The sequence below is a fragment of the Piliocolobus tephrosceles genome, chromosome 12 (genome assembly GCF_002776525.5).
Source record: "Piliocolobus tephrosceles isolate RC106 chromosome 12, ASM277652v3, whole genome shotgun sequence".
In the NCBI taxonomy this organism is placed as follows: Eukaryota; Metazoa; Chordata; class Mammalia; order Primates; family Cercopithecidae; genus Piliocolobus; species Piliocolobus tephrosceles.
In genome coordinates this window covers 23821618-23848144 of record NC_045445.1, presented here as the reverse complement: position 1 = coordinate 23848144, position 26527 = coordinate 23821618, and the positions used below count along the sequence as shown (strand labels likewise).

The 26527-nt window shown below is 38.5% G+C and overlaps 2 protein-coding genes and 1 pseudogene across 6 annotated transcripts in view; 2 read left to right on the top strand and 1 right to left on the bottom strand.

Moving 5' to 3' along the window:
- Window positions 1–26527, bottom strand: part of ENOX2 (ecto-NOX disulfide-thiol exchanger 2) — a 316145-nt gene that overhangs the window by 21973 nt on the left and 267645 nt on the right. For all 5 annotated transcript variants that reach the window (XM_023198804.1, XM_023198805.1, XM_023198809.1 and 2 more), the window contains one exon: window positions 20363–20477. In XM_023198804.1, coding sequence (XP_023054572.1) covers window positions 20363–20477 — 115 coding nt within the window. The remainder of the gene's footprint in view (window positions 1–20362; window positions 20478–26527) is intronic.
- On the top strand, window positions 1657–6027 carry LOC111531523 (protein strawberry notch homolog 1-like). The gene is given in 3 exon segments (XM_023198810.2): window positions 1657–2027; window positions 2063–2180; window positions 2183–6027. Coding segments are annotated over 3 exon segments (4170 nt in total). The 5' UTR covers window positions 1657–1796; the 3' UTR covers window positions 6004–6027.
- On the top strand, window positions 9519–10125 carry LOC111531522 (annotated as a pseudogene).

Sequence of the window (26527 nt, the reverse complement as noted above, 5' to 3'; positions counted from 1 at the left end):
AAAAAAAAAAGATTTACGCTAAATCTACTCTTCCTGTGCTTTAGAAATGGACCAACTAAGTCTGGGTGACAGCACATCTGTTTATAGCATGGTTTACCAAATATTTTAAGCCCACTGTTGAGACCTACTACTCAGAAAAGAATATTCTTTTCAAAATATTACTGCTGTCGACAATGCACAGTCACCCAAGAGTATTGATGGAGAAGTACAAGGAGACAGATGTTGCCTTCACACCTATTAACACAACATCCATTCTGTAGCCTGTGGATCAAGAAGTCATTCTGACTTTCAAGTCTTATTATTTAAAAAAATTATTTCATAAGGCCATCGTTGCCATAGATAGTGATTCCTTTGATGGATCTGGGTAGATTGGAAACCTTCTGGAAAGGATTCATGATGCCATTAAGAACGTTCATGATTCAGGGGAGGAGGTCAAAGTATCAACATTAACAGGAGTTTGGGAGTTGACTTCACCTCTCATTGATGAATTTCAGGAGTTCAAGACTTCAGTGGAGGAAGTAACGGCAGATGTGGTGGGAATAGCAAGACACCTAGAATTAGAAGTGGAGCCTAAAGATATGGATTGAATTGCTGGAGCCTCCAGATAAAAATTTAATGAACAAGGAGTTGCTTCCTATGGAGGAGCAAAGAAAATGGTTTCTTGAGATGGAATCTATTCCTGATGAAGACGCTGTGAACATTGTTGAAATGACAACAAAGGATTTAGAATATTTCGCAAATGTAGTTGATAAAGCAGTTATGGGGTTTGAGAGGATTGACTTCGATTTTGAAAAAAGTTCTACTGTGGGTAAAATGCTATCAAACAGCATTACTACTATAGCTAAATCTTTAATGAAAAGAAGAGTCAACTGATGCAGTATACATTATTGTCTTATTTGAAGAAACTGCCACAGTCACATCAACCTTCAGCAACCACCAACTTGATCAGTCAGCAGCCATCCACATAAAGGCAAAATTCTCCCCCGGCAAAAAGATTACAACTTGCTGAAGGCTCAGATGATAGTTAGCATATTTTTTTTAGCAATACAGTCTTTTAAAATTAAGGTATGTACATTTTTTTAGGCATTATGCTTAAAAGACTACAGTATAATGTAGACTTAACTTTTATATGAACTGGGAAACCAAATAATTCATATGACTTGCTTTATTGCAATATTAGCTTTATTGCAATGGTCTGAAATGGAACCTGTAATATCTGTGAGGTGAAGTATTCCTGTATGTATTTATGTATGCTTATGGACAAGTGAAAAAAAATGACAGCAATGATACAAGAAGTGGAAGGGGAGAATCAGGAGCATTTTGCTATTATAAGATACTTGTAGTACCCATGAAATGGTATAGCATTATTTGAAAGTGGGCTTGAATTAATTGTAAACATATATAATCTAGGGCAACCACTAAAAAATGTGAAAAAAGAAGTATAAATGATATGATAAAGGAGAAAAAAATCGAATAATATGTTCAATCAAAAATACAAAGGCGGAACAAGTACAGAAGACAAAACTAGAAACAAAAAACAAGGGTAACCAAAAGAAAATAGCAACAAATATGGTAGATATTTATCCAACTATATCAATAATCACTTTAAAAATTATTGATCTAAGTATACCAATTAAAAGACAGATGTCGGGGGCGTCAAGATGGCGGCGGGGAGGTAGGCAGAGCCGGACGCCGCTGCTGCCGCCGCCACCGCCGCCTCCGCTCCAGTCGCCTCCGGTCCTTCAAACTCGCACCTCCCGGGAGGAGCTGTCCTGGCGCCGGGTCCCGCGGGGAAAATGGTGGAACCAGGGCAAGATTTACTGCTTGCTGCTTTGAGTGAGAGTGGAATTAGTCCAAATGACCTCTTTGATATTGATGGTGGAGATGTAGGGCTTGCAACTCCAATGCCTACCCCATCAGTTCAGCAGTCAGTGCCACTTAGTGCATTAGAACTAGGTTTGGAGACCGAAGCAGCAGTTCCTGTTAAACAAGAACCAGAGGCTGTACCTCCTCCAGCACTATTAAATGTGAGGTGGTGTATTGTTTTTTGTTTTCTGTCTAGCAGCAGCCTCCATCTACTACAACATTTGTGCTGAATCAAATAAATCATCTTCCACCCTTGGGATCTACAATTGTAATGACTAAAACACCACCTGTAACAACCAACAGGCAAACCATCACTTTAAGTTTATCCAGACTACTGCAAGCACACGCCCGTCAGTCTCAGCACGAATAGTACAAAATGCCATGACTTGTGCACCTTCAAAAGACCAAGTTCAACTGAAGGATCTACTGAAAAATAATAGTCTTAATGAACTCATGAAACTAAAGCCACCTGCTAATATTGCTCAGCCAGTAGCAAGAGCAGCTACTGATGTAAACAATGGTACGGTAAAGAAAGAATCTTCTAATAAAGAAGGAGCTAGAATGTGGATAAATGACATGAAAATGAGGAGTTTTTCCCCAACTATGAAAGTTCCTGTTGTAAAAGAAGATGATGAACCAGAGGAAAAAGATGAAGAAGAAATGGGTCATGCAGAAACCTATGCAGAATACATGGCAATAAAATTAAAAATTGGCCTGCGTCATCCGGATGCTGTAGTGGAAACCAGCTCTTTATCCAGTGTTATTCCTCCTGATGTTTGGTACAAAACATCCATTTCTGAGGAAACCACTGATAATGGCTGGTTATCAGCATTGCAGCTTGAGGCAATTACATATGCAGCCCAGCAACATGAAAATTTCCTACCTAATGGAGATCGTGCTGGCTTCTTAATAGGTGATGGTGCTGGTGTAGGAAAAGGAAGGACGATAGCAGGAATCATCTATGAAAATTATTTGTTGAGTAGAAAACGAGCATTGTGGTTTAGTGTTTCAAATGACTTAAAGTATGATGCTGAAAGAGATTTAAGGGATATTGGAGCAAAAAACACTTTGGTTCATTCATTAAATAAGTTTAAATATGGAAAAATTTCTTCCAAACATAATGGGAGTGTGAAAAAGGGTGTTATTTTTGCTACTTACTCTTCACTTATTGGTGAAAGCCAGTCTGGCAGCAAGTACAAAACTAGGTTAAAACAACTTCTGCACTGGTGTGGTGATGACTTCGATGGAGTGATAGTGTTTGATGAGTGTCATAAATCCAAAAACTTACGTCCTGTTGGTTCTTCAAAGCCAACCAAGACAGGCTTAGCAGTTTTAGAGCTTCAGAACAAATTGCCAAAAGCCAGAGTTGTTTATGCTAGTGCAACTGGTGCTTCTGAACCACGCAACATGGCCTATATGAACCGCCTTGGCATATGGGGTGAGGGAACTCCATTTAGAGAATTCAGTGATTTTATTCAAGCAGTAGAACGGAGAGGAGTTGGTGCCATGGAAATAGTTGCTATGGATAAGAAGCTTAGAGGAATGTACATTGCTGGATAGCTGAGCTTTACTGGAGTGACCTTCAAAATTGAGGAAGTTCTTCTTTCTCAGAGCTATGTTAAAATGTATAACAAAGCCATCAAGCTGTGGGTCATCGCCAGAGAGCGGTTTCAGCAAGCTGCAGATCTGATTGATGCCGAGCAACGAATGAAGAAGTCCATGTGGGGTCAGTTCTGGTCTGCTCACCAGAGGTTCTTCAAATACTTATGCATAGCATCCAAAGTTAAAAGGGTTGTACAACTAGCTCGAGAGGAAATCAAGAATGGAAAATGTGTTGTAATTGGTCTGCAGTCTACAGGAGAAGCTAGAACATTAGAAGCTTTGGAAGAGGGCGGGGGAGAATTGAATGATTTTGTTTCAACTGCCAAAGGTGTGTTGCAGTCACTCATTGAAAAACATTTTCCTGCTCCAGACAGGAAAAAACTTTATAGTTTGCTAGGAATCGATTTGACAGCTCCAAGTAACAACAGTTCACCAAGGGATAGTCCTTGTAAAGAAAATAAAATAAAGAAGCGGAAAGGTGAAGAAATAACTCGAGAAGCCAAAAAAGCACGAAAAGTAGGTGGCCTTACTGGTAGCAGTTCTGATGACAGTGGAAGTGAATCTGATGCCTCTGATAATGAAGAAAGTGACTATGAGAGCTCTAAAAACATGAGTTCTGGAGATGATGACAATTTCAACCCATTTAGAGATGAGTCTAGTGAGGATGATGAAAATGATCCCTGGTTAATCAGAAAAGACCACAAGAAAAACAAAGAGAAAAAAAAGAAGAAAAGTATAGATCCAGATTCTATTCAAAGTGCCTTATTAGCATCAGGTCTTGGATCAAAACGACCTAGTTTTTCATCTACACCAGTTATCTCACCTGCTCCTAACAGTACACCAGCTAACAGTAATACCAACAGTAACAATAGCCTTATAACAAGTCAGGATGCTGTGGAAAGGGCTCAGCAGATGAAGAAAGACCTGCTTGATAAGCTAGAAAAATTAGCTGAAGACCTCCCCCCTAATACCCTGGATGAACTTATTGATGAACTTGGTGGCCCTGAGAATGTTGCTGAGATGACCGGCCGCAAGGGACGGGTTGTGAGCAATGATGATGGAAGCATATCTTATGAGTCAAGATCTGAACTTGATGTGCCTGTGGAAATACTAAACATCACAGAAAAACAGCGATTTATGGATGGAGATAAGAATATTGCTATCATTTCAGAAGCTGCCAGCTCAGGTATTTCATTACAAGCAGATAGGAGAGCTAAAAATCAAAGACGAAGAGTTTATATGACTTCAGAATTACTCTGGAGCGCTGATAGAGCAATTCAACAATTCGGACGAACTCATAGATCAAACCAAGTGACTGCTCCTGAATATGTCTTTCTGATTTCTGAACTGGCAGGAGAACAAAGATTTGCATCTATTGTTGCTAAAAGACTTGAGAGTTTGGGGGCACTTACACATGGCGATAGAAGAGCAACAGAATCTAGGGATCTGAGCAGGTTCAACTTTGATAATAAGTATGGAAGAAATGCTTTAGAAATTGTCATGAAATCCATTGTAAACTTGGATTCTCCTATGGTGTCACCACCTCCAGACTATCCTGGAGAATTTTTAAAAGATGTTCGACAAGGATTGATAGGAGTTGGCCTGATAAATGTAGAAGATCGCTCAGGAATTCTTACTCTCAATAAAGATTATAACAACATAGGAAAATTCTTAAATAGAATTTTAGGCATGGAGGTACATCAGCAGAATGCATTATTTCAGTATTTTGCAGACACACTTACTGCAGTTGTTCAAAATGCCAAAAAAAATGGAAGATATGATATGGGAATCTTAGATCTTGGTTCTGGAGATGAAAAGGTGAGGAAAAGTGATGTTAAAAAGTTTCTGACTCCAGGGTATTCAACCTCTGGCCACGTAGAATTATACACAATTAGTGTAGAGAGGGGAATGTCATGGGAGGAAGCTACCAAGATTTGGGCTGAGCTGACAGGACCAGACGATGGCTTTTACTTGTCATTGCAAATAAGGAACAACAAGAAAACTGCCATCTTAGTTAAAGAAGTGAATCCTAAAAAGAAACTTTTCTTAGTTTATCAACCAAATACTGGGAAACAGCTCAAATTAGAAATTTATGCTGATCTAAAAAAGAAATATAAGAAGGTCGTCTCAGATGATGCACTGATGCACTGGTTAGATCAGTATAATTCATCTGCAGATACTTGTACTCATGCTTATTGGCGCGGCAATTGCAAAAAAGCAAGCTTGGGGTTAGTTTGTGAAATAGGTCTTCGTTGCCGTACATATTATGTATTATGTGGTTCAGTGCTGAGTGTCTAGACAAAAGTTGAGGGTGTTCTAGCATCTGTCAGTGGCACAAACGTGAAGATGCAGATTGTGCGGCTAAGAACGGAAGATGGGCAACGGATTGTAGGTTTGATCATTCCGGCAAATTGTGTGTCTCCTCTTGTAAATCTCCTATCAACTTCAGACCAGTCTCAATAGCTTGCAGTCCAACAGAAACAGCTATGGCAACAGCATCACCCTCAGAGCATCACCAACTTGAGCAACGCATAAAGAACAGACAGGTTTCAACATGGATGGATCTGAAATGCTGTTGAAGCATATGATTTGCATAAAAATCAGGGACAGTTTCCAAAGAATTATATATTTTTTTCAGTTGTGCTCTCTCTAGTTAGTTTTTTTGGAAGTAAGGACAAACCTGGACTAGATAGCAAAACTGAAAATCAGCAGTGCTGATGGTGGTACATATGTCTTTCCTTTTGCTTCTCCCCTGGTGCTTCCCATCTGCTTTTACTTTGGGTGAGCAGAGCGGGATGTGTGCGTGCGTGTGTGTCAGTCTGTTTGTGAGTGTGTTAAAGGCTACAGACCACAGTTGGTTTAAAATGCTTGGAACTTCCCAAACTGGCTTTACTTTATGTTTATACAGTGCTCAGGGTTAACGCAGTACATCCATGCCATTGCTGTGGGAGGTATCCCCGGATGCATGTGTTTTGAGTCTATAAATATAGAAAATATATATTGGTTTCTTTTTCCAGCTTAATAGGTTTATTAAAGCATGAAATGAAAGGTTGCATATCATGCATTCAGGTTATTTTCTAATTTTTGTTCTGACAGTGCATGTCTTTGAAAGCATGCGTAAACAAGATTAACACAGAAGTCGAGTAACAGAGAGAAACATTTGTTAGATGTACAGCATTGGTTATTGCATTTTTATAGTGTTTATACCTGGGTATTGCTTCAAATCCTGCAGACCCCTCCTGCCCCTTCTCCCTGCCCTAGGTTTCTGGTCAAGGTAATGAGTACATACATTTTTCTGTGATAAAACTCTTAAAAGTTAATTTTAATGTATTAATAGTATTCCTAATGTGTGCTGCAGAAATGGCGATAAGCCTCTTAAATTTACATTTTCAACTTAAAGGTAGTTTTAGAAAGAAGTACAAATTGGCTTTCATCTTGCAAACAATCGTTTTTTACTTAATTAGCTTAATTTGCTTTATCACTCATAAAAAGGAAACCATACTTGAGTTGTAGACAATGAGGAAACACTTGAGGCTTCTGCTGTATGTTTTTTTGTTACTGTTATTGTTGTTACTCAGTAACTTGAATATTGTTTAATGTGTTGTAAGACATTGTAGAGTTTATCTCAAGCTGTTAAAAATGGTAATGTACAAATGTGAATAGACACTTATCTATATAATATGGGTAAGTTTTGTTTCGCCTATAATAGATGTTTATATATATATATAAAAGACAGATGTCAGTGTGGATTAAAAAATAAGACCTAACCATAGGTTGTCTACAAGAAATCCACTTTAAATATAGGGTGCATATAGATTAAAAGTAAAAAGATGGAGAAAGATATGCCATTTTAACACTAATTAAAAGAAAAGTGGCTATATTAATTTCAGACAGAGCTGATTTCAGAGTAATGAAATTTATCAGGGAGTAAGAGGGGCATTGCATACTATTGAAGGCGTTAATACTCCAAGAATACATACCAATACTGTTTATGAGCCTAATAACAGAGCATTAGAATACACAAGCGAATAACTGATAGAACTGCAAGGAGAAATACATGAATCTACTATTATAGTTGGAGACTTTAGCTCCCTTCTATCAGAAATGGACAGATCCAGCAAACAGAAATCAGTAATGACACAGTTGAACTGAACACCACCATCAAACCACTGTACAGACTACCATGTATAGACTATTTCATCTAATAAAAGCAGAGTACACATTCTTCTCAACTCACATGGAAGTTTAACCAAGAGAGACCACATTATGGGCCATAAAGCACACCGTAAAAAGTAAAAGAAGAGAAATTTTACAATGTATGTTCTCAGATCACAATGGAAGTAAATTAGAAATCAGTAACAGAAAGATAGCTGGAAATTCCCTAAATACGTGGAGTTTGAACAGTATACTTCTAAGTAACACAAAGATTAAAAAAGAAATCTCAAGACAAATTCACAAGTATTTTAAAATAAATGAAAATGAAAATACAAGTTATTAAAATTTGTGAAATGCAGTGAAAGCAGTACTTACGCGGGAAATTTATAGCATTTAATCCACCTATTAGACATAAAGAAAGTTCTAACATTAATAATCTAAGCTTTTACCTTAGGAAACTAAAACAAGAAGAACAAATTAAATCCAAAGTAAGCAGACAGTTTGTCAGTTTCTTACAAAACTAAACATACTCTTATCATACTATCCAGCAATCACGCTCCTAAGCATTTATCCAAATGAACTAAAAACTTGTGTCCACACAAAAATCTGCACATGGATGTTTACAGCAGCTTTATTCATAATTGCTAAAAGTTGGAAGCAATGAAGATGTCCTTCAGTAAGTGAATGGATAAACTGCAGTACATCCAGACAATGGAATATATTATTCAGTGCTAAAAAGAAATGAGCCATTAAGCCATGAAAAGACATGAAAGAAAATTAAATGCATATTACTAAGTGAAAAAAGCCAATCTGAAAAGGCTACATACTATAGGATTACAACTACATAATATTCTGGAAAAGGCAAAACTTTTTACTGGAGATAGTAAAAAGATTAGTCATTGCCAGTGATTAGTGAGGAGGAAGGGATGAAAAGGTGGAGCACAGAGGATTTTTAGGGCAGTGAAAGTATTCTGTATGATACGACAATGGTGGATACACACCATTTTAAATTTGTCAAAACCCAAAGAATATACAAGACCAAGAATGAACCCTAATGTAAACTATAAACTTTAGGTAATGATGATATGTTAATGTAGGTTCATCAATAGTAACAAATTGTAATCAATTGTAACAAAATGTACCATTTTGGTGGAGGATGTTGATAGTGGGGGATACTGTGCTTCTACAGGGACAGAGATTATATAGAAACTCTCCACTTTCCATTTGATTTTGCTGTGAACATAAGCTGCTCTAAAAAAGAAACTTATTAATTTAAAAAATGAAGGAAACTTAGGTTGTATGTAATTATTTATGGTTTAGGGCACATTTTTCAAGTTCAAAAATCATAAAGCCTATTTCAAAATACTTAATCAGATTTTCATTCACTCAACAAACATTCATTGAGTACCTTTAGAATGAAAGGTAGAATGAAGTGGAAAGCAAAAAATTGTGTAAGAGTAGACATTAATTAGGTAAAAAGGCAAGGCTTTTATTTTGAGCCATCTCCTCAACCTTATTTTTAATGAGAACCAAATAATTATGGTGGGTTTTCCATAGGTATTAAAGAGGTCAATAACACTAGTTTCAATGTAGTCCAGAAAATACAATTTAGAAAATCAAGTTTCAGGCTTATGACTATGGTTTAAAAAATATGATTCCACTAGTTTCTACTGTTTACACGCCAAATTAATGGAAACATTTGTAGTTTATACCTTTTTTGATCACTAACAGAACACAAAGCCCAGAAAAAGAGACATTTTTAAAATGGATCAAAGCACGCTGGGCCGCAGGCCCTGGGGCCCGCGCCCGCCTGGAGGGATGGGGCTGCCCGGCACCCAAGGGCGGGGCCTGCTGCGTTTCATGCCCCGGCCGCCTCGGCCCACATCTGCGCCAGGATGGTGAACCTGGCAGCCATGGTGTGGCGCCGGCTTCTACGGAAGAAGTGGGTTCTCGCCCTGGTCTTTGGGCTGCGCTTGTCTACTTCCTCAGCAGCACCTCCAAGCAGGAGGAGAGGGCAGTGAGGGATGGGAATCCCCCTGCAGGTTTAAGACCATGATCAGCCCATCCCGTGGAAAGTGCAGTTTAATTTCGGCAATAGCAGTCGTCCCAGCAATCAGTGCCGCAACTCCATTCAAGGGAAACACCTCATCACAGATGAACTCAGCTACGTTTGTGAGAGGAAGGATTTGCTGGTGAATGGCTGCTGTAACGTCAACGTCTCTAGCACAAAGCAGTACTGCTGCGATGGCTGCTGGTCAAACGGCTGCTGAGTACTGTGTCTCCTGCTGCCTGCCGCCCAGCAAGCAACTTCTCCTGGAGCACTTCCTCAACTGGGCAGCTGTGGCATTCCAGAACCTCTCTATGGCAGTCAAAGATCACTTGGAGTTGTGCCTGGTCAAAAGCAGGACCTCATCCCAGAGCCTGCAGCATGAGAACACCGACTGGGACCCCATAGCAAAGTACCGCTATGCAGAAAGCCTGCCAGAGCTCTTCCCTGCATGACAGGCCAGTGGACTTGCTCCAGCCTGGGTGAGCAGGCCCCACCGAAGAACTCCCCTCCTGGGGCCCACCTTCAGCACTCAGGCCAGGCCGTGGGAAGAAGACAAAGGCAGCGCTAGGAAACCTTGGCTTTGACCACTTCTTATGTTGTCATCTTTGGCTTCGTTCACCACCCGGGCTTACCAGATAGAACGCTTCTGTAAAGCAGCTTGGACCCTCCAGCTGGTCCCTTTGAGAAAGATGAAACTACAGGCCAGGCTCATGGCAGTGTTGGTGTTCTTGGATGACTCGACCCTGAGACCTGCACAGGGACCTGTGACTTGTGTTCGTCGGGGACCGGTGTCACTTCTAGGTTTGATCCAGGCCTTTTCACTGAAAAATTATTTATTGGAAAACCTTTGGAGTACTGGGAAAATTACAATGTTTTATGTAGGAAAATGCCTTGCCCTTCTAGTTGAATATGTTCAAGGAAACTATTTTTGTTGTTGTTCTGTGTTCTCAAGTTTCACGAGTTAAGTCATCCCTTCACCCAGTTAAAATGTTTTGTCTTTTAGGACGTGGATGTTCTCTGTAGGCAGTTATTTTTGTTTGTATTTTGAGAGTATCAAGCGTAGGCCCTGAACATAACCTGTCAGCCATATCCTGACGTCTAAAATTACCTAAAAACTCAGACACTTTTCCATCCTAATCTAACTGCAAGATTTCTAGCAGTAGGCACCGTGTGTCCGCCCTCAGGTTCTTTTCTAGTGACAGTTGAATGTGCTCATATACCCTATGGAGAACACTGTTTTAGTAGAAATCTAACTTCTTATCCTGGAGGAATTTTCTTTTGCCACTTAAAATTAACTGTGGGCTGCTAAGCCAGGGTACAATGGGAGCCTCAGGAAGGTCAGAGGCAACTTCCTCTGTTCTGTCAATAGAAACCCAATGTTGAGGCAATTCCTAAACAGAGATGCATCTAACAGCCTGCTGTATGTGTTCATTCTTTATTGCTTTCAGCTTTGGGGGTGCAATAGGTATAAATGTTTAGTTTTCCTATTATTTGCAAAGAAGAAGAAGAAACCCAACTTATCAGAGCGCTGCAAGAGAAGAGTCTTATTCCTGCCCTGAGTGGGAGATGAGAATGGTCATTATGGCTTAGAGAATGCTGAACATGTAGGTTGCTGGTGTGCCCTCAATCCACATGCATAAAGCACTCCCCATTTTTCTACTGTAATGCAGATTCTTCGACTCAAGGTCTAGAATATTTGATCCTGAGATCAAGACATTATGCCCTTTGAATAGTACTGCTCTTTGATTTCAGGAGTCACATTAACACACAACTCTCCTATATTCCTTCACTAACCTCAGGATTGAGCAAGGTCTTTTTTTATTTTTATTTTTGTTCAAATTATTGACCTGGGAGCAGGGTGCTAGTTCTATGGTTAGAATTCAACACTTTTTTTCAGTGGAGCTTTTTCTTTGGGCCATATTTGCGTTCCAATACATTTCCGCAATATGTAGTGGTGATTTTCCTTAACTTCCTACTACTACCTCTTATACTCATCTCCCAAAATAATTTGCCTCTCTTAAATAAGTTTTCTTAGAGGGTAAGCCGTCAGGCAATTTAAAAAATATTAGATCCCAAGAAATCTATTCCATTTGCATTAAACTTTTCAGATTCCATGTGTTTGCAGCAGGATTAAATCAAAAACTCTGACATGAAAAAATAAAAATAAAAAATGGATCAAATTTACAATCTGTATATTAAATGTATAAGACAGTTAAAAGGCAATTTGACAAAGATAAGAATTTTCTTAATTACTTATAGGGAAGAACTTTGGGTAGAAGAAAGTAAAAGAAAAGTGACAGAAATTAAACTGGCCGGGTACAGTGGCTCATGCCTGTAATCCTAGCACTTTGGGAGGCCCGAGGTCAGGAGTTTGAGACCAGCCTGACCAACACAGAGAAACCTGTCTCTGCTAAAAATACAAAATTAGCCAGGTGTAGTGGCACATGCCTGTAATCCCAGCTACTCAGGAGGCTGAGGCAGGAGAATCCCTTGAACCCAGGAGGCAGAGGTTGCGGTGAGCTGAGATTGCACCATTGCACTCCAGCCTGGGCAACAAGAGCGAAACTCTGTCTCCAAAAAAAAAAAGAAATTAAACCATAAAAATTATTAGCTATAAATGGTGAAAGAAGGGTTTATCTAAAGGAATTTCAAAGAGAAGATTCATCCTCTAAATAATGAATGGAAAGAACTTGTGCATTACAAAGATGAAATATTGCTGTGGTTTGGTTATGATTTATTTTTCCTCAGCAAAACCCATATTGAAATTTGATCCCTAATGTGGTGGTGTTGGGCCTAGTGGGAGGTGTTTGGGTCATAAGGGTGGATCCCTCATGAATAGATTAATGCCCTTCCTGGGGAGGGGGATGCATTCTGACTCTATTAGTTGTTAAAAAGAGCCTGGCTGGGCTCGGTGGCTCAGTTCATGCTTGTAATCCCAGCACTTTGGGAGGCCGAGGTGGGTGGATCACGAGGTCAGGAGATTGAGACCATTATGGCCAACATGAAACCCCATCTCTACTAAAAATACAAAGATTAGCTGGGCATGGTGGGGTGTGCCTGTAATCCCAGCTACTTGGGAGGCTGAGGCAGGAGAATCCTTGAACCAGGGAGTCAGAGGTTGCAGTGAGCCGAGATCGCGTCACAGCACTCCAGCCTGGCGACAGTGCGAGACTCCATTTCAAAAATAAAATAAAATAAAAAAGCCTGACACCTCCCCTATCCTCTTGCTTCCTCTTTCACCATATGATCTCTGCCTACACTGGCTCCCCTTTACCTTCTGCCATGAGTGGAAGCAGCCTGAGGCTCTTACCAGATGTAAATACTCAATCTTGAATTTTCCAGCCTTCAGAATTGTGAGTCAAATAAACCTTTTTTTCTTTATAAATTACCCAGTCTTAAGTATTCCTTTACAGCAACATAAAATGGACTAAAACAAATATATAGAAAAAATAACCCGTATTAGCGTGAAAACATTCCCTACTCCTAAAAGGAAGCTGCCTTTAGAGAGGTGCTGTGTTTAATTTAATTCCTTGAACATGGAGTTTTCCTAAAACTAGTATGTAATCTGCTGTGGTCAGATTATCTATCCAAAGCAGAAAGTGGCAATGTGATAGGAAGGGTTCTGGTTAGAAATATCTTCTACTACCAGTGTTGTTGAGGCGTTCTTAGCATCCACATTTGTTTTCTGTGGATGGCCATGCAATGGTCCTGATACAGCAGTTTTAAACCTTGCACTTTGTTTTAAAAACTTACAAAAAGATCTTTGGCATGACATATTCATTTTATGATTGGTTTTATTATTAACTTTAATTCTTGTTGTTATGCAGATTTTGTGTCTTTTGGATTCCAAGCACTCCAAATAATATCTATCCTTGCCATCTCTTCCAGTGGCTGGGATACTTTTCATCAGACAAGCACTAAGAACCAGAACATCAAAAGAAGATGCTAAGAGTGAGGATGATTTTTATATACAAAACTCTATAGAAAAAGGCATACTAACTATCTGTCAAACAGAGGAAGAAAAATATTTGGTTTGCTTGTGGGGTGAGTACCAAGGACAGTATCTTGAGCTGGAGTTTGGCTGACTAGTACACAGGTTACTCTGTAAATCAAGTGACTCCTACAGATTAACAATTATTTATTTCTGCTTTGGTTTGCATGTTTGTCCTCTGGCAGTCCACATGGCTCAATATGAAATAGTGATATTTCATTTTCCTCCTTTTATTTCTTCTTGTACTGCAGGTCAGTAATTATGCTCATGTTCTACATGTCACATGGAGATACATGGAAGAGAAAAGGGCAGAGATCTAGGAGAATGATTAGAGGTGTATTCTCCAGTTTAAATGTAAAAATATTTTCCCTCTGAGAAAATGAGGAGGAGAGAATGCTTTTGTCCTGGGGGAAAGGGCATGCTGATGAGCAGTGATGGATACCTGCAGCCAAGTGGGAGCAGATAATAATCTTCTCAGTGTGGACCTGTCACCAAGCAAAAGAAAATGCGATCGCCTGTAATGCTACTGAGGGGACCTTACCTACAAAATATAGTTCCCACTCTCTGAAATGAGGGTTTTTTTGTCATTTTAATGAGGACACCAAGTCTTTCCTTTCACAGACTTAATATTAATTGGGCCCATTTCTGAAGTTGAAGTTCTTTGTATATTGCCAGAACATTGAAAAGTTCAATATTACCTTTTAATAATATGTTTGAGTAGGTGAATCCATCAGTCCTGATACTAAAGAGCATAGTACAGTGAATGTATTCATATCTTGCCATCATTAGTTCTTGGCTTCTCTTTTATGACTATTTCCTATGTGGGGAAAATGTTTCTCTTTATGACAATTGTTCCTCAGATCTGAAGGCTGCCAGTTCATCATGGCAATATGAAAGTATGAAGGCAGCTGTGAACTCCTCTTTTTAGAGGAGCCACTAACAGCAAAATCCCAGACATGTTTCTGTACAACAAAAGATCAAAAATGATTTTGTGCCACTAAAAAATTAGTGCCTGAGTCTCTTCAATGGTATAAAGAAAACAAGAAAAAAAATTAGTAGAAGTAAATTCACGGAGTCAGCCACCCTTTTAAAGCTTAATTACAGGAGATGCCAAAAATGTTACAAAATTATAGAAGGAAGAATGGGTAACATTCCTCTCAAGGCTCATAAGAAAGTTTGAGTTACAGAGATTCACAAAGGGAAAAAGCTGAAAAGAACAAAGAGTGGGAAGAAAGAGCAGGAAATGATATGAATAAGACCTATTAGGGTGGTTGCAGGTCAGCTCAGGCAAAAAACCTCAAGTGAGTTTCCTGACCTCACAATGCCTTGCTTTCCTTTGCCTCTACAGGTTATTGTCTCCATTCCAATCAGGCTTCTGCCAGCATGGATGCACCTGGAACCTCATTGTTACCCCTCTTAGATCTCTAAATTCCCATCTCAAACATAGAATTCTCATCTGCCATTTTCCTCACTGCCTCTCATCACCCCAAGACTGCTCTCTTTCCTTGCTGGGATCTTTAATCTCACAGAGTGGCCAACTTCACTAAGCTAATTCATTAGCTGCTTTCTGGTGGAATAGATCCCAGTGGAAACTCCTCAGTGCCTTGTGTTGCTTCAGCTTCCTGAAAACCTTTGGCCAGGCTTACCATGCCAATCCCCAACTCACAGTCACTTGACTCCACTCTCTCTTATCCTGGGTCACAGAGAACTCTTATAGGAAGTTGTAGAGCTAGGCAGCTAGATCAATACATACTCATGTTGGCCCTTGCTGATGGGTCTCTCACCTCTCGCTGATTTCTTCCTTCCATACTGCCCATAGCATTTATTCCAAATCAGTTCCCTTCTCCTCGTGGTCTCATATCCAAATCATTTTTGTGATTAATAAACAATCTGTTAGTATATGGAGAAGACTGGGCTACCTATACACTTTCAGCTTCCCCTCTCTTGTCTCAGAGAAAGAGGGCTCTCGCCTCTCTAAAGTAAATGCCACTTGAATATGGATCCTTTCCCTTTCTTCTTTTCAAAGATTCCACTTCCATAAGTACTCTTTTATTTTCTAGCATCTTCAATCTCATACTCTCCATTGCCTCCTTCCTTTTTATTGAACAACAACAACAACAACAAAAATCCTTAACTTCATCGATTCTCGTTGCCATTTGTAATATCCATATTTCCTTTTGCTTAGTACCCAACTTCTTGACCTATGGTCTTTGTTTACTTTATTTTATTAATGTCATATATTCTGGCCCCTACCTCTATCACTCTACTAAAATAGCTCTTGCCCAGCACTGTTTCTCTCAATTCTGATTTTCTTTGTAACATCTGTTAATGTCAATGACTACTTACTTCTATAAAAGCTTTTCTTGGTTTCTACAACCCAATTTGTTTCTAGCTTTCTTCCACCCTCTCAGAACTGCTTTTTTTCTAACTCCTCTGCCAACTCCTCTTTCTTTCCTTCTCCCTTATTGTGGGTAGCCCCCCAAATTCTATATTCAACCTTTTGCTCTTCTTTCACTTGTCTTTCATACTCCTTTAATAATTTTCTCAGGGCTTCAGCCAATACCTCTTCACTACCATCTACTATTCCTTCTAGTTTCTTCAACTCTAATTTGAATACAAATCCCTTCTGCCCATTTCTCAATGATCTACTATCTCCAGTTCATCTCATCATATTCTGGAAATCAGACCCATCCATCAGTCCATTTCTGTCAGTTCTACTGTTACGGTTTGAATTGTGTCCTCTCAAAAAAGATATGTTGAAGCTCTCAGAATCTGGTTTATTGAGAAACAGGTTCTTTACGAGGTAGTCAAATTACAATGAGGTCATTATGGTGGGTCCTAACTTGATATGATTGATATCCTTATTGACAGAGGAAATTTGGACATAGAAACAGGCATGCACACAGGGAGAACACCATGTAAACATGAAGGCAGAAACTGGGATGATATATCTACCAGACAAGGAACACCAAAGATTGCTGGAAAATGACCAGAAACTAGGAGACAGGAATGGAACAGATTCTCCCTCACAAGGAGCTAACCCTGCTGAAATCTTGATCTCAGATTTCTAGCTTCCAGAACTGTGAGACAATACATTTCTGTCATTTAAGCAACCCACTTTGTGGTACTTTGTTATGACATCTCTAGTGAACCAATACAACCAACAGGTCTCCAGTCTCTCAGACTAGAAAACACAGAATCATTCCTGGCTCTTTCCTTTTCTTAATCATCTATATCCAATCTGGCACTAAAGACTTAGGTATATTCCTCGAAAATGACTCCTAGCATCTTTAATCTCATTGAATCCAGTGCCTCCTTTTCTTCTACCATTTTTATCTCAGTTCCTCTTGCCTTCACTCCGGTCCCACCCTCATCATTTTACGTCTCACTTCCTGTAAAAGTATCTGGTTAGACTCTCTTAATTGAAGATTATCTCTTAAAATGTATAATTCATGTTGCTTTTATCATATTAGTGCCACGGACAAGATGTGCTTACAGTGGCATATTGCTTACTGTGCGAAGTCTAAGGTTGGCATACATAGCCCTACATAATTTGGACCCATCTACTCTACTCAGTCTTTTGTCCCCTATATACATCATGCTTATTTCCCTCTTTGAGCCCCGATCCTTTCACTCCCTCCCTTCCCCCTACCATCAAGATGCTTTCTTATCTTCCTTCCTATCATCTATACCTGTTCATCTTTCGAGGACCTGATCAATTTCTCACTGACTGTGACAACTCTGGCCCACACCTGATATCTCTTGCCCTGCTGCATCTGCATTCTAATCAGTACCTTCCATGTTAGCAGCAAGTGGTATTTCTAAAATTTTGTGTGGATTTACACATATTTATATCTCTATCTCCATCAGCTTATAGGACATAGTGCTTGTTAATTAATTGGCCAAACTCTTAAAGTGGCAATAATGGAAAATAAAAGGTGGGGGAGGAAGAATGATATTAGATTAATATCGAGGGAACAGAAAACTTTGGCCAGAACAATGAAGGAGGGAATTAGTCTAAGTCAATGTTTTCCAAATGTGCTTCCCAGACCACGAGCATCAAAATCATTTAGGATGGCTGATAAAATGCAGATTCCTCAACCCTATTACAGACCTATTGGATCAGATTCTGCAGCTTAGACATCTGAATTTGTAAAGGTAACCCAAATGATTCTTCAGTATACGAAGTCTGAGAATCACTAGTCTAAGTAAAGAGAGCAGAAGATGGGTGTTGACAGGGAACAGCTTTTCTTATGTTTACTGGGTACAGTACTTTCCATCATGGCTAACAAGATAATGAAATAGTTTTACACTATATCATGATTTGCTTTGATGTAATTCTCCCTCTTCAATAGATTGCTTTGTGTACATCAGTCCTTTCTTCCATGGCAAGAGTATTTAAAGTACTGCATCACAAATATGGGCTGGCTAATACAGAGTCTCTCAAATAACAGAAATTTTGTGGCAGTCCAAGGAAAGATAACTGAGACTTCTAGGCTGGTTTTACTTTCTTTGGGAAGTAAAATCTAACCAGAAACATGCCATAGGCTCCTACAATTCAAGTTTGGTGGCATGGACAGAGGAAAAAAACAAATCTGAGATCTAGTTGCTTAAGCTTTTAATTGGAACCAAATGATAGCTAAAACATGTAGCTGCTTTAGATAAAAACTGAGGACCTTTTCACTGGCTCACATTTAGCGGGATTTCTGCAGTTGAGTACTATAGAAGCGAGATAACAGAATTAGATACAATCGAGGGGAAGAAAAATGCACAAAAGTCCTTGAATTAAAATGAATTGAAACCTTCTGGGAGAAAAGCTATTTGGTAAGCTCCATTAAGTCTATTGTAGATAGCTTTATTTGACAAAGCAGCATCCTGCCATGTGGAACAGGAAAGAAAATAGCTATAAGATGATCTGTCAGGGAGTTTCTAGTCTCTAAACGAATAAGATTCTGTGCAGTAGCCAATACAGCTTTTAACTCAAAAGAGATACAGAAGCAAAATGCAATTATATAACTCTAGTAAGTGTGTTCAATCTGAATCTTCCATATACCCCTCTCCTCCCCCAATAACTCCACAAACTCAGCAATTTGTCAAGTGGATGCTCAAACTTACGGTAGCATTTATTTCATGGCAACGCTGGGTAAACACTGTGTACAATACTGTAGATACTGAGGTGTAAACAATCATACAAGTGAAAGATTAATCAGCTATAAAACATCATAGCTAAGCACTTAAATAATCTGAATAGTTCAATTCTTATTCGACTCTTTGTTTACTTTGGCTATATGTTTACAGTATTTATTTGCAGTAATTAGTTAACTATCCTGAAAATGCTAGATAACCACTGATTACAAAGAGTTTATTCAATATAGATAGCAGTTTGTATGTTTAGGGTTCAAACATATGGCAAAAATAGAAAAAATTCAGATGTAACAGCTAATGAATACCTTTTTCAAAGTCTGACTTGGTGTTTTTCTTTCCTTCAGAGTTTCTGTTGATGGAGTGAAAATTCTAAGACCACTCAAGTGGCTATAGAGCTGCTGACTTTACTATACAAGCACTGGAACCAGGAAATTCAGATTTGAATTACAATCTCTCTCTCTTGTTTACACACACACACACACACCTCAGGAACAGTATACAACTATATCTCCAATCTCTAGCATAGTGCTTAGCATGTAATAGTTATTAAATAAGTGGATGAACTCATTTAACCATCACAAAATCCCTGTTAGATGTTTTTATGTTTGTTTGTTTTGAGGCAGAGTTTTGCTCTTGTTGCCCAGGCTGGAGTGCAATGGTGCGACCTCTGCTCACTGCAACGTCCACCTCCCAGGTTCAAGGGATTTCAAGGGATTCTTCTGCCTCAGCCTCCCGAGTAGCTGGGATAACAGGCATGCACTACCACGCCCAGCTAATTTTTTGTATTTTTAGTAGAGACGGGGTTTCACCGTTTTGGTCAGGCTGGTCTCAAACTCCTGAACTCAGGTGATCCACCCGCCTCAGCCTCCCAAAGTGCTGAGATTATAGGCCTGAGCCATGGCGCCTGGCCGTTAAATGGTTTTTATAATGTACTCCTTACAAGTGTGGAAGCTGAGGCTCAGTGAGGAAGAAGTTCCTCCTAGGTCAAGAAGGACAGAGTTTAGACTAGAACTCAGGTGTTTGAACTTTAGGTCCAGTGGCTTTTCCATTGTAACTTCCTATAATCTGACTCCTAAGATTGTCTGGAATGGTTTGCCTACAAAGAGTAGTCTTCTGGCTATTTTACTATCTGCAATGGTAATTCTCCCATCCAAGATAGTTTATTATGAAATTGAAGGGGAGGGTATTATCAGTTGTTCAAAAAGTTTGCCCTATGGGTCCCACTAAGGACCTATAACATGGCCTCTGTCTCACAGTGAGGTTCTGACTATACTAGGTTAGAGCTGCCTAAATACCCACTGCTTTTTGGAAAAGAAAGTCCACTTTTAATTAGGCACTTCAATGCAAGGTATCTATAAGTGAAAACCACAGAAAATCCTGTAGCCACAGGGCTGATACTCAGCCAGCGTGTACATATATGGCCTCACCAATTATTTCCAGCTGGTATCCAGGCTGATGGGTTGATGACCGTACCTTACTGGGTATTAAAAGTTTGAAAATATCATGTCTGCAAGTACATGTTTATTAAAAAAAGAAAACAGAATTATCTTTACCTGATTCCTCAGTTTCTTTTGTTTCTGTCGTTTCTTCTATTTCATCATCAGACATTTCCATTTCTTCTTCTCGCCTGATTCCCATTAATTCATCATTATGAATGTTGCGAATTTCCTAAGGTTAAAAGGTATACTTTTTAGGTGGGAATTCCTTGAAAATGTTGAGGAAATGAACAGAGTTAAGCATAAGATAAAGCAGCATTTTTTTTGACATATTAGGAAAAAAATCCTCCAAATACTCTTAAGGTAAAGAGGCATGTTGAAAGTAAAACAGTCTCAGACAAAGCAGACTTGGTTATGCTGTCTTGCATTAGGCTTTCTTTCCAGACCCAGGGCTCCAGGAGTCTATGATTCGTATATTCCTATCATATTAGAAAGTACTTTTGGCCATGAAAGACATTTTACCTCTTACATGGATTTGTGGACTTTCCCTTAAGGGTTCTGCCATTTTCACCTCCCCATGTTGGACCCTTTAATTTTGCTGCTTGCCATCCTCTTGTCTGTCCTTTTATAGTTTTACTTAACATAACTCTTAATTGAGTTTTTGTAGTTTTAGAAGTTACAGCAAAGATGAGCTTTCAGGAGTAATATTCTACCAGAGCAACCTTCCCATGGATAATAACTATAATCTTTGGACAAAACACAAAATAAAACCTATAACTACTTGATGACATTGGAGAGTGAACAAAAGCAGACACATTCTGAAGAGAAGCTGATACTTGGAAGAAAGGAATAGCATAGGGTGAGTCAGTTTTTAAAGGGCAATTTAGTCTGAGGGTAGACCAGAGTTAGCACCTCATAAGATGGCTAAATTTCTAATAGAAAGCCCATAGTCTTTATGGCCTAAAGAACTCAAGGAGAATTCAGGACAGTTACAGCCACTGGAAAGCAAGAAGGGAATCCCAGAAAGGAGACAATAGAGGCAGGGGGAAAGAACTTTAAATTCTGTATATAAGATCTGCTCAAATGTCTGCATGATATCTGAGCCAAGAAAGCATGAGGAAGATTCCCAACAGCACAGCTAAGGCTAAAAGAACTGAAATGACAACTGAGCTGCCATCCAAGAGATAGAATTCCCAGCTTGAATCCAACCAAGTAAATTGACCATTAAAACAAACAAAAACAAAGTCAACATTCTTTGAAAGAACATAGCGTAATCCAGAGTCTTCATTATATAATATCTGTCATCTCTAGGAAAAAGCCCAAAATTACTTGACATAGAAAACTAGGAAGAGATGGCCCACTTCCGAAAGAAAGGACAATTAACAGAGACCAACACTGAAATCACCTAGATGTGGTAATTTAGCAGACAAGAAACTAAGGCAGTTATTAATGTAACTGTGCTCATGATGTAAAGAAAATATGTTTATAATGAATGAAAAGATAGAAAATCTCAGCAGAGGAATAGAAACATTTAAAAGGAGCCAAGAGTTCTTTTGTCTGAAAATAAAAAGAACCAAGGATTCTTTAAAAAATTTTCTATTCCTCTGCTGAGATTTCCTATCTTTACATTCATTATGAGCATATTTCTTTTACATCACTGAGAATAGTTGTAATAGCTGCTTTATAATCTTGTCTGATAACTACCACATCTGGGTGATTCTACAGCTAGAAAATGATATCTGAAATAAAAATTACCAGATGAGCCTAAAAGTAGAATAGAGATGACAGAATAATGAGAGAACTTAAAGAGACAGCACAACAAATATATCCAATCTGAAGAACACAGAGAAAGATAACTATTTTTAAAAAACAGAGCCTTGGGACCTTGTGAGATTACAAAGATCTCAGACACATGTAAATAAAATTGCAGAAAAAGAGGAGAAAGAAAATAATTTTAAAAGATTTGAAGAAATAAGGGTTGGCAATTTCTGAAATTTGATGAAAGACATTAATCTACATATTCAAAGAGCTCAGTGAACCCCAAGCAGGATATGTGTGAAAAAAGTATATCATATTAAAACAGCAGAAAGCTAAAGATAAAGATAAACTCTGGAAAGCAGCCAGAGAAAAGCAATGCATTATACAGAGGGGAACAACAATTTGAATACTTTGACTTCCTTCAGAAACAATTTAAGGCCAGAAGTCAGTGAAATAATATCTTTAAGTTCATGAAGAAATACAAATATCCATTTATTCAGAATTCTGTATTCACAGACAAATTCTCTCAAGAATAAAGCTGAGGTATACTTTCAGACAAAATTAAATGCAAGAATTCATCACCAACAGACTTGCACTATAGAAATACGCTATAGAAAATGCTGAAGACAGTTCTTCAGGCTGAAGGGAAGTGCTAACAGATATAAACACAGACCTTCAGGAAGGCATCAAAAACACTGAAAATGATCAAGATCCCATGAGAAAAGTCACTTTAAAAAGGTAAACACAACAACTGTGCATTTTGAAGCAGCTTGCAATCATTTAGAGGCCAACTAATGCCTGTCAGAGGCTCCTCAGCACTGAACTGAGAATTCCTTGCTTCGATTAGCCTGTACTGGGCTGTACACAGGAAATATCCGAAGTTGTCTGTGAAAATTGCCTCCATTTAGGGGAATTATATATATTTCAAATGGATTTTAAAATAATTAATGGTGTAGTTAGTCATTATCCCAACCAACATCCTCCTTTTTATTCCTTTTATCAGGAAAAATAATGATTTCTATCTCAAGTTAAGTTTTTACTAAAAATAAATAAAAAACCCTTTTTAAAAAAAGTGAGCTATTTAGTATCATCACTGATAGTTAAGAATAGAAAAAGAAGATGCTAACATAGACTTTCCCATGTGCTTCAGGGGCATTACCTAAAATAGAATAAAATAATGACTTGCTTGAGTAAAATGAACTTTAAAGGGCTATGTCAAGAGAGAGATTTGCTATGTCTTATTCAAACTTATTACACAGAGAACAATAAAGGAATTTCTCATTTCTGAGAATTCATTCTATCTCAGGAGTCTGATTTTCAGTTATCATCAAAGAGCTGTTACTGGAAAGGTGATTATAATGAAGTTTGACATTGGCAAATTCGAATATTGTACAACTTACTGCATTAGGAAAAGTCATGACTTTCTAGTTGCCTAACAAAAATGTAGACTGTTGGAGAGTATAAGCAGAGACCAACTCTTGATTCACAAACATGTCACATAACCCTGAGAAAGTTACTGTGTTTCTCAAAAGAGTAAAATGTGTTCCTTCTAGGAAAACGTCCCAGGGCAGGAATATCTGAGAGCTAAAGCTAAGACATGTCCTCTAGGTTTTCAGCATCCACAAAACATCTCTCTTCTTCCAGCTGGGCAAACAAGCGTAATCTCTTCTTAGAAACATAAAAAGTTAAAAAATTATGTGATATAACTTATCTAGAGTCTTTCACCATCTTCAAAAATCCCTGGAAATATAACAGACCTATGAACAAATTTTACTTAAATGTTTCAAAGTACTTCAGGAATAAGAATCACCAGTTGCTTTAACTGATAATAAAATAAGGGTAAGAAAAACTAAGAAGTATGTTTCCCTAAGTTGTTCAGTCAGGCAGGCAAACTGGCTGAGCTCAGAACCACCTTCCCACTAGACAATCCTTTCTAGCTACAAAGAAGCTCAGTATTATATCATTATTCTTCTATAAATACCCAATACTATATCACACGAATGGGATAAAAGGTAAAGAGAACAGCAGAGGTTATGGGGTACTATACTAAAGTAAGCTTATGGGGAACATTTAGTAAGCGACAGTACTCCCAAAAATAAGGAGTGAGGTTTTAATTCTTCGAAAATCTTTCCCTTAAAGCACTTGATATCTGAGCTACTTGTTTTCTGTATTCTCCGGTTGGATCAGAAAAGCTCTACTTTGGGAAGGAAATCCTAACAAATACCTTCAGAGTGAAGGGCTAAAAGGTGACATGAACCTGAGGAAGGCATTCTACCTAGTTTGGACATAGGTGCAGGCAGGGGAAAAACTCTGACCACTGAAGGGCAGACAGCAAAGGAAATAGCTGTCTCCCAGATTTGCCCCATTTCCCATCCTGGCATTTTGAATCCAGTGCTGAAACCAAAAGAATGGCAATGGCATGTAGAAACATTTTTCAGCAATTTGCATTTGTAAATCTCTACCTGAAATTGACTCGGTCACATCACTGGTAGACTACAATAAAAAAGGTAAGATAACCTTCCTAAAGTTTTTATACCATTCTCCTGCCCACAGTAGATTTGTGATATTTTTCATTTCAACAGTGAACTGTTAGTGATTTCTGGAAACACATTATAATGACTGAGTCTGATCTAACAATAACTTTTTCTGAAGCTTAGAAATTCACACACTACTCTATAATGGGGGACAATGTACTTTCATGTGGAATAAAACTGAAATCTGAGACAGGAAAATGCAGGAAAAGAACCACTTCTGTACCAGCTGACATTTTTGATTTATCATAAAGTAGGCAAATCATAAATCATTACACATTAATTGTCTAACTACAGTTTCACAAAAATTTATGTGGATTTAAATTAATCTTATTCATGTTTTATGATAGGAACATGATTACCAGAAAAACCAGTTTCTTATTAAATGTATAACAAAATTCTACTTAGCCAGAGTTTCTTCTATTTTTTTAACAGGGTCTTGCTCTGTTGCCCAGGCTGGAGTGCAGTGGTGTTCACTACAGCCTCGACTTCCTGGGTTCAAGTGATCATCCCACCTCAGCCTCTCAAGTAGCTGGGAACACAGGCATGGGCCACCACACCCAGCTAAGTTTTGTATTTTTTGTAGAGATGGGGTTTTACCATGTTGCCCAAGCTGGTCTCGAACTCCTGAGCTCAAGCAATCTGCCTGTGTCAGCCTCCCAAAGTACTGGGAAGGCATGAGCCACCATGCCCAGTCTAAGACTTTCAACATTAAGAGGAAAATTGGTGAAGAAGGGATCAGACAAGGGAATGGAAAGAAGCAGAGGACAGGGAGATAGCTTCCACACTTATGTAGAAATTTGATTCTGAGATATCATTTAATATAATGAAGCAAAGTACAAACTCAGGTTCTTAATTAATGTCTATTGCATGATACATAGTAGAAATACAAATTAGGTTGATCCAAATTGTGTTAGTATGTTTTTTGAGGGCTGAAGGCCAATAGCTGGTGTTAGTGCAGACGGGTCCTAAACCAAGGGTATGTGGATTATTTGAATATCTATCTGCAAACAGTTCTTCAGAGTTTGGAATGGTAGGCCTGTAATTCTATAAAGTTCTAACCCAAAGAGACGTTAGAAGTGTACGTGTATCAAAGAGAAGGTAGAAACTTAATGCCTATTCTGTTTTTCTACAATCGTAAGACCTACTGAGCATTTTTCTCTCAACTTTTATTCTTCTGAACTGAAGACTGGATATTTTAAATTTAGCATGTGAAACTCCCCTCCTCCTCTTGATCACTTTCATTACCCTTCTATCTCTCTGAGGGCAAAGATCATTTCATTCTATGTTGCCTGTCATAGTGCTTGAGATGGAGAAAGTGATCAGTAAACATTTGAATCACAAAGTTGAATTTTGTTTGTTGAAGGTGAACAACAGGAGGCAGCCCTAGGATTCTAAAACAAGTTTGTGCTACAGTAAGATAATAGTTTTCTTTTTTCCCCTAATTCTTTAAAAAACAAGTAAAAATGCTATTGGCTTTTTATGACTCCACCCACCCATTGGATGGATGTCTTCAGGGATTTCTTTCTAGTGACTCCCAGATCCCTTTGCTGTGCCAGAATTGATGGCTCAGATACTATCAGTTTATAAACAGGATTTGGCTTATTTTTTCCTAAATGCTTTTCATGGTTTTCGAATTGTTCTCACACAAACATATCTCATATATTCTAGTGAAGGACAGAGAGAAATTACTATCTTTATTTTATAGGTTAAGAAACAAAAGAGCTACAAAGGTTAAATGACTAGCTCAAGACCACAAAGCATTTTGTACCAGAGCTCACAGCGAGGAGAATAATTTCTAGTCCATTTGCTAGCTTTGTAATTTTGCGTAAATTACTTAACATTTTTATGTTTCAGTTTTCCTGCAGGTAAAACATGAATTCTATACCTACTCACTATCCCTTCTGAAGTTGTTAATAAAAACTGAAGTAATACTATTTCTATTTTTCAAACTGTTTACACATTTCCTAACTCATCTAATCTTATAAGACTA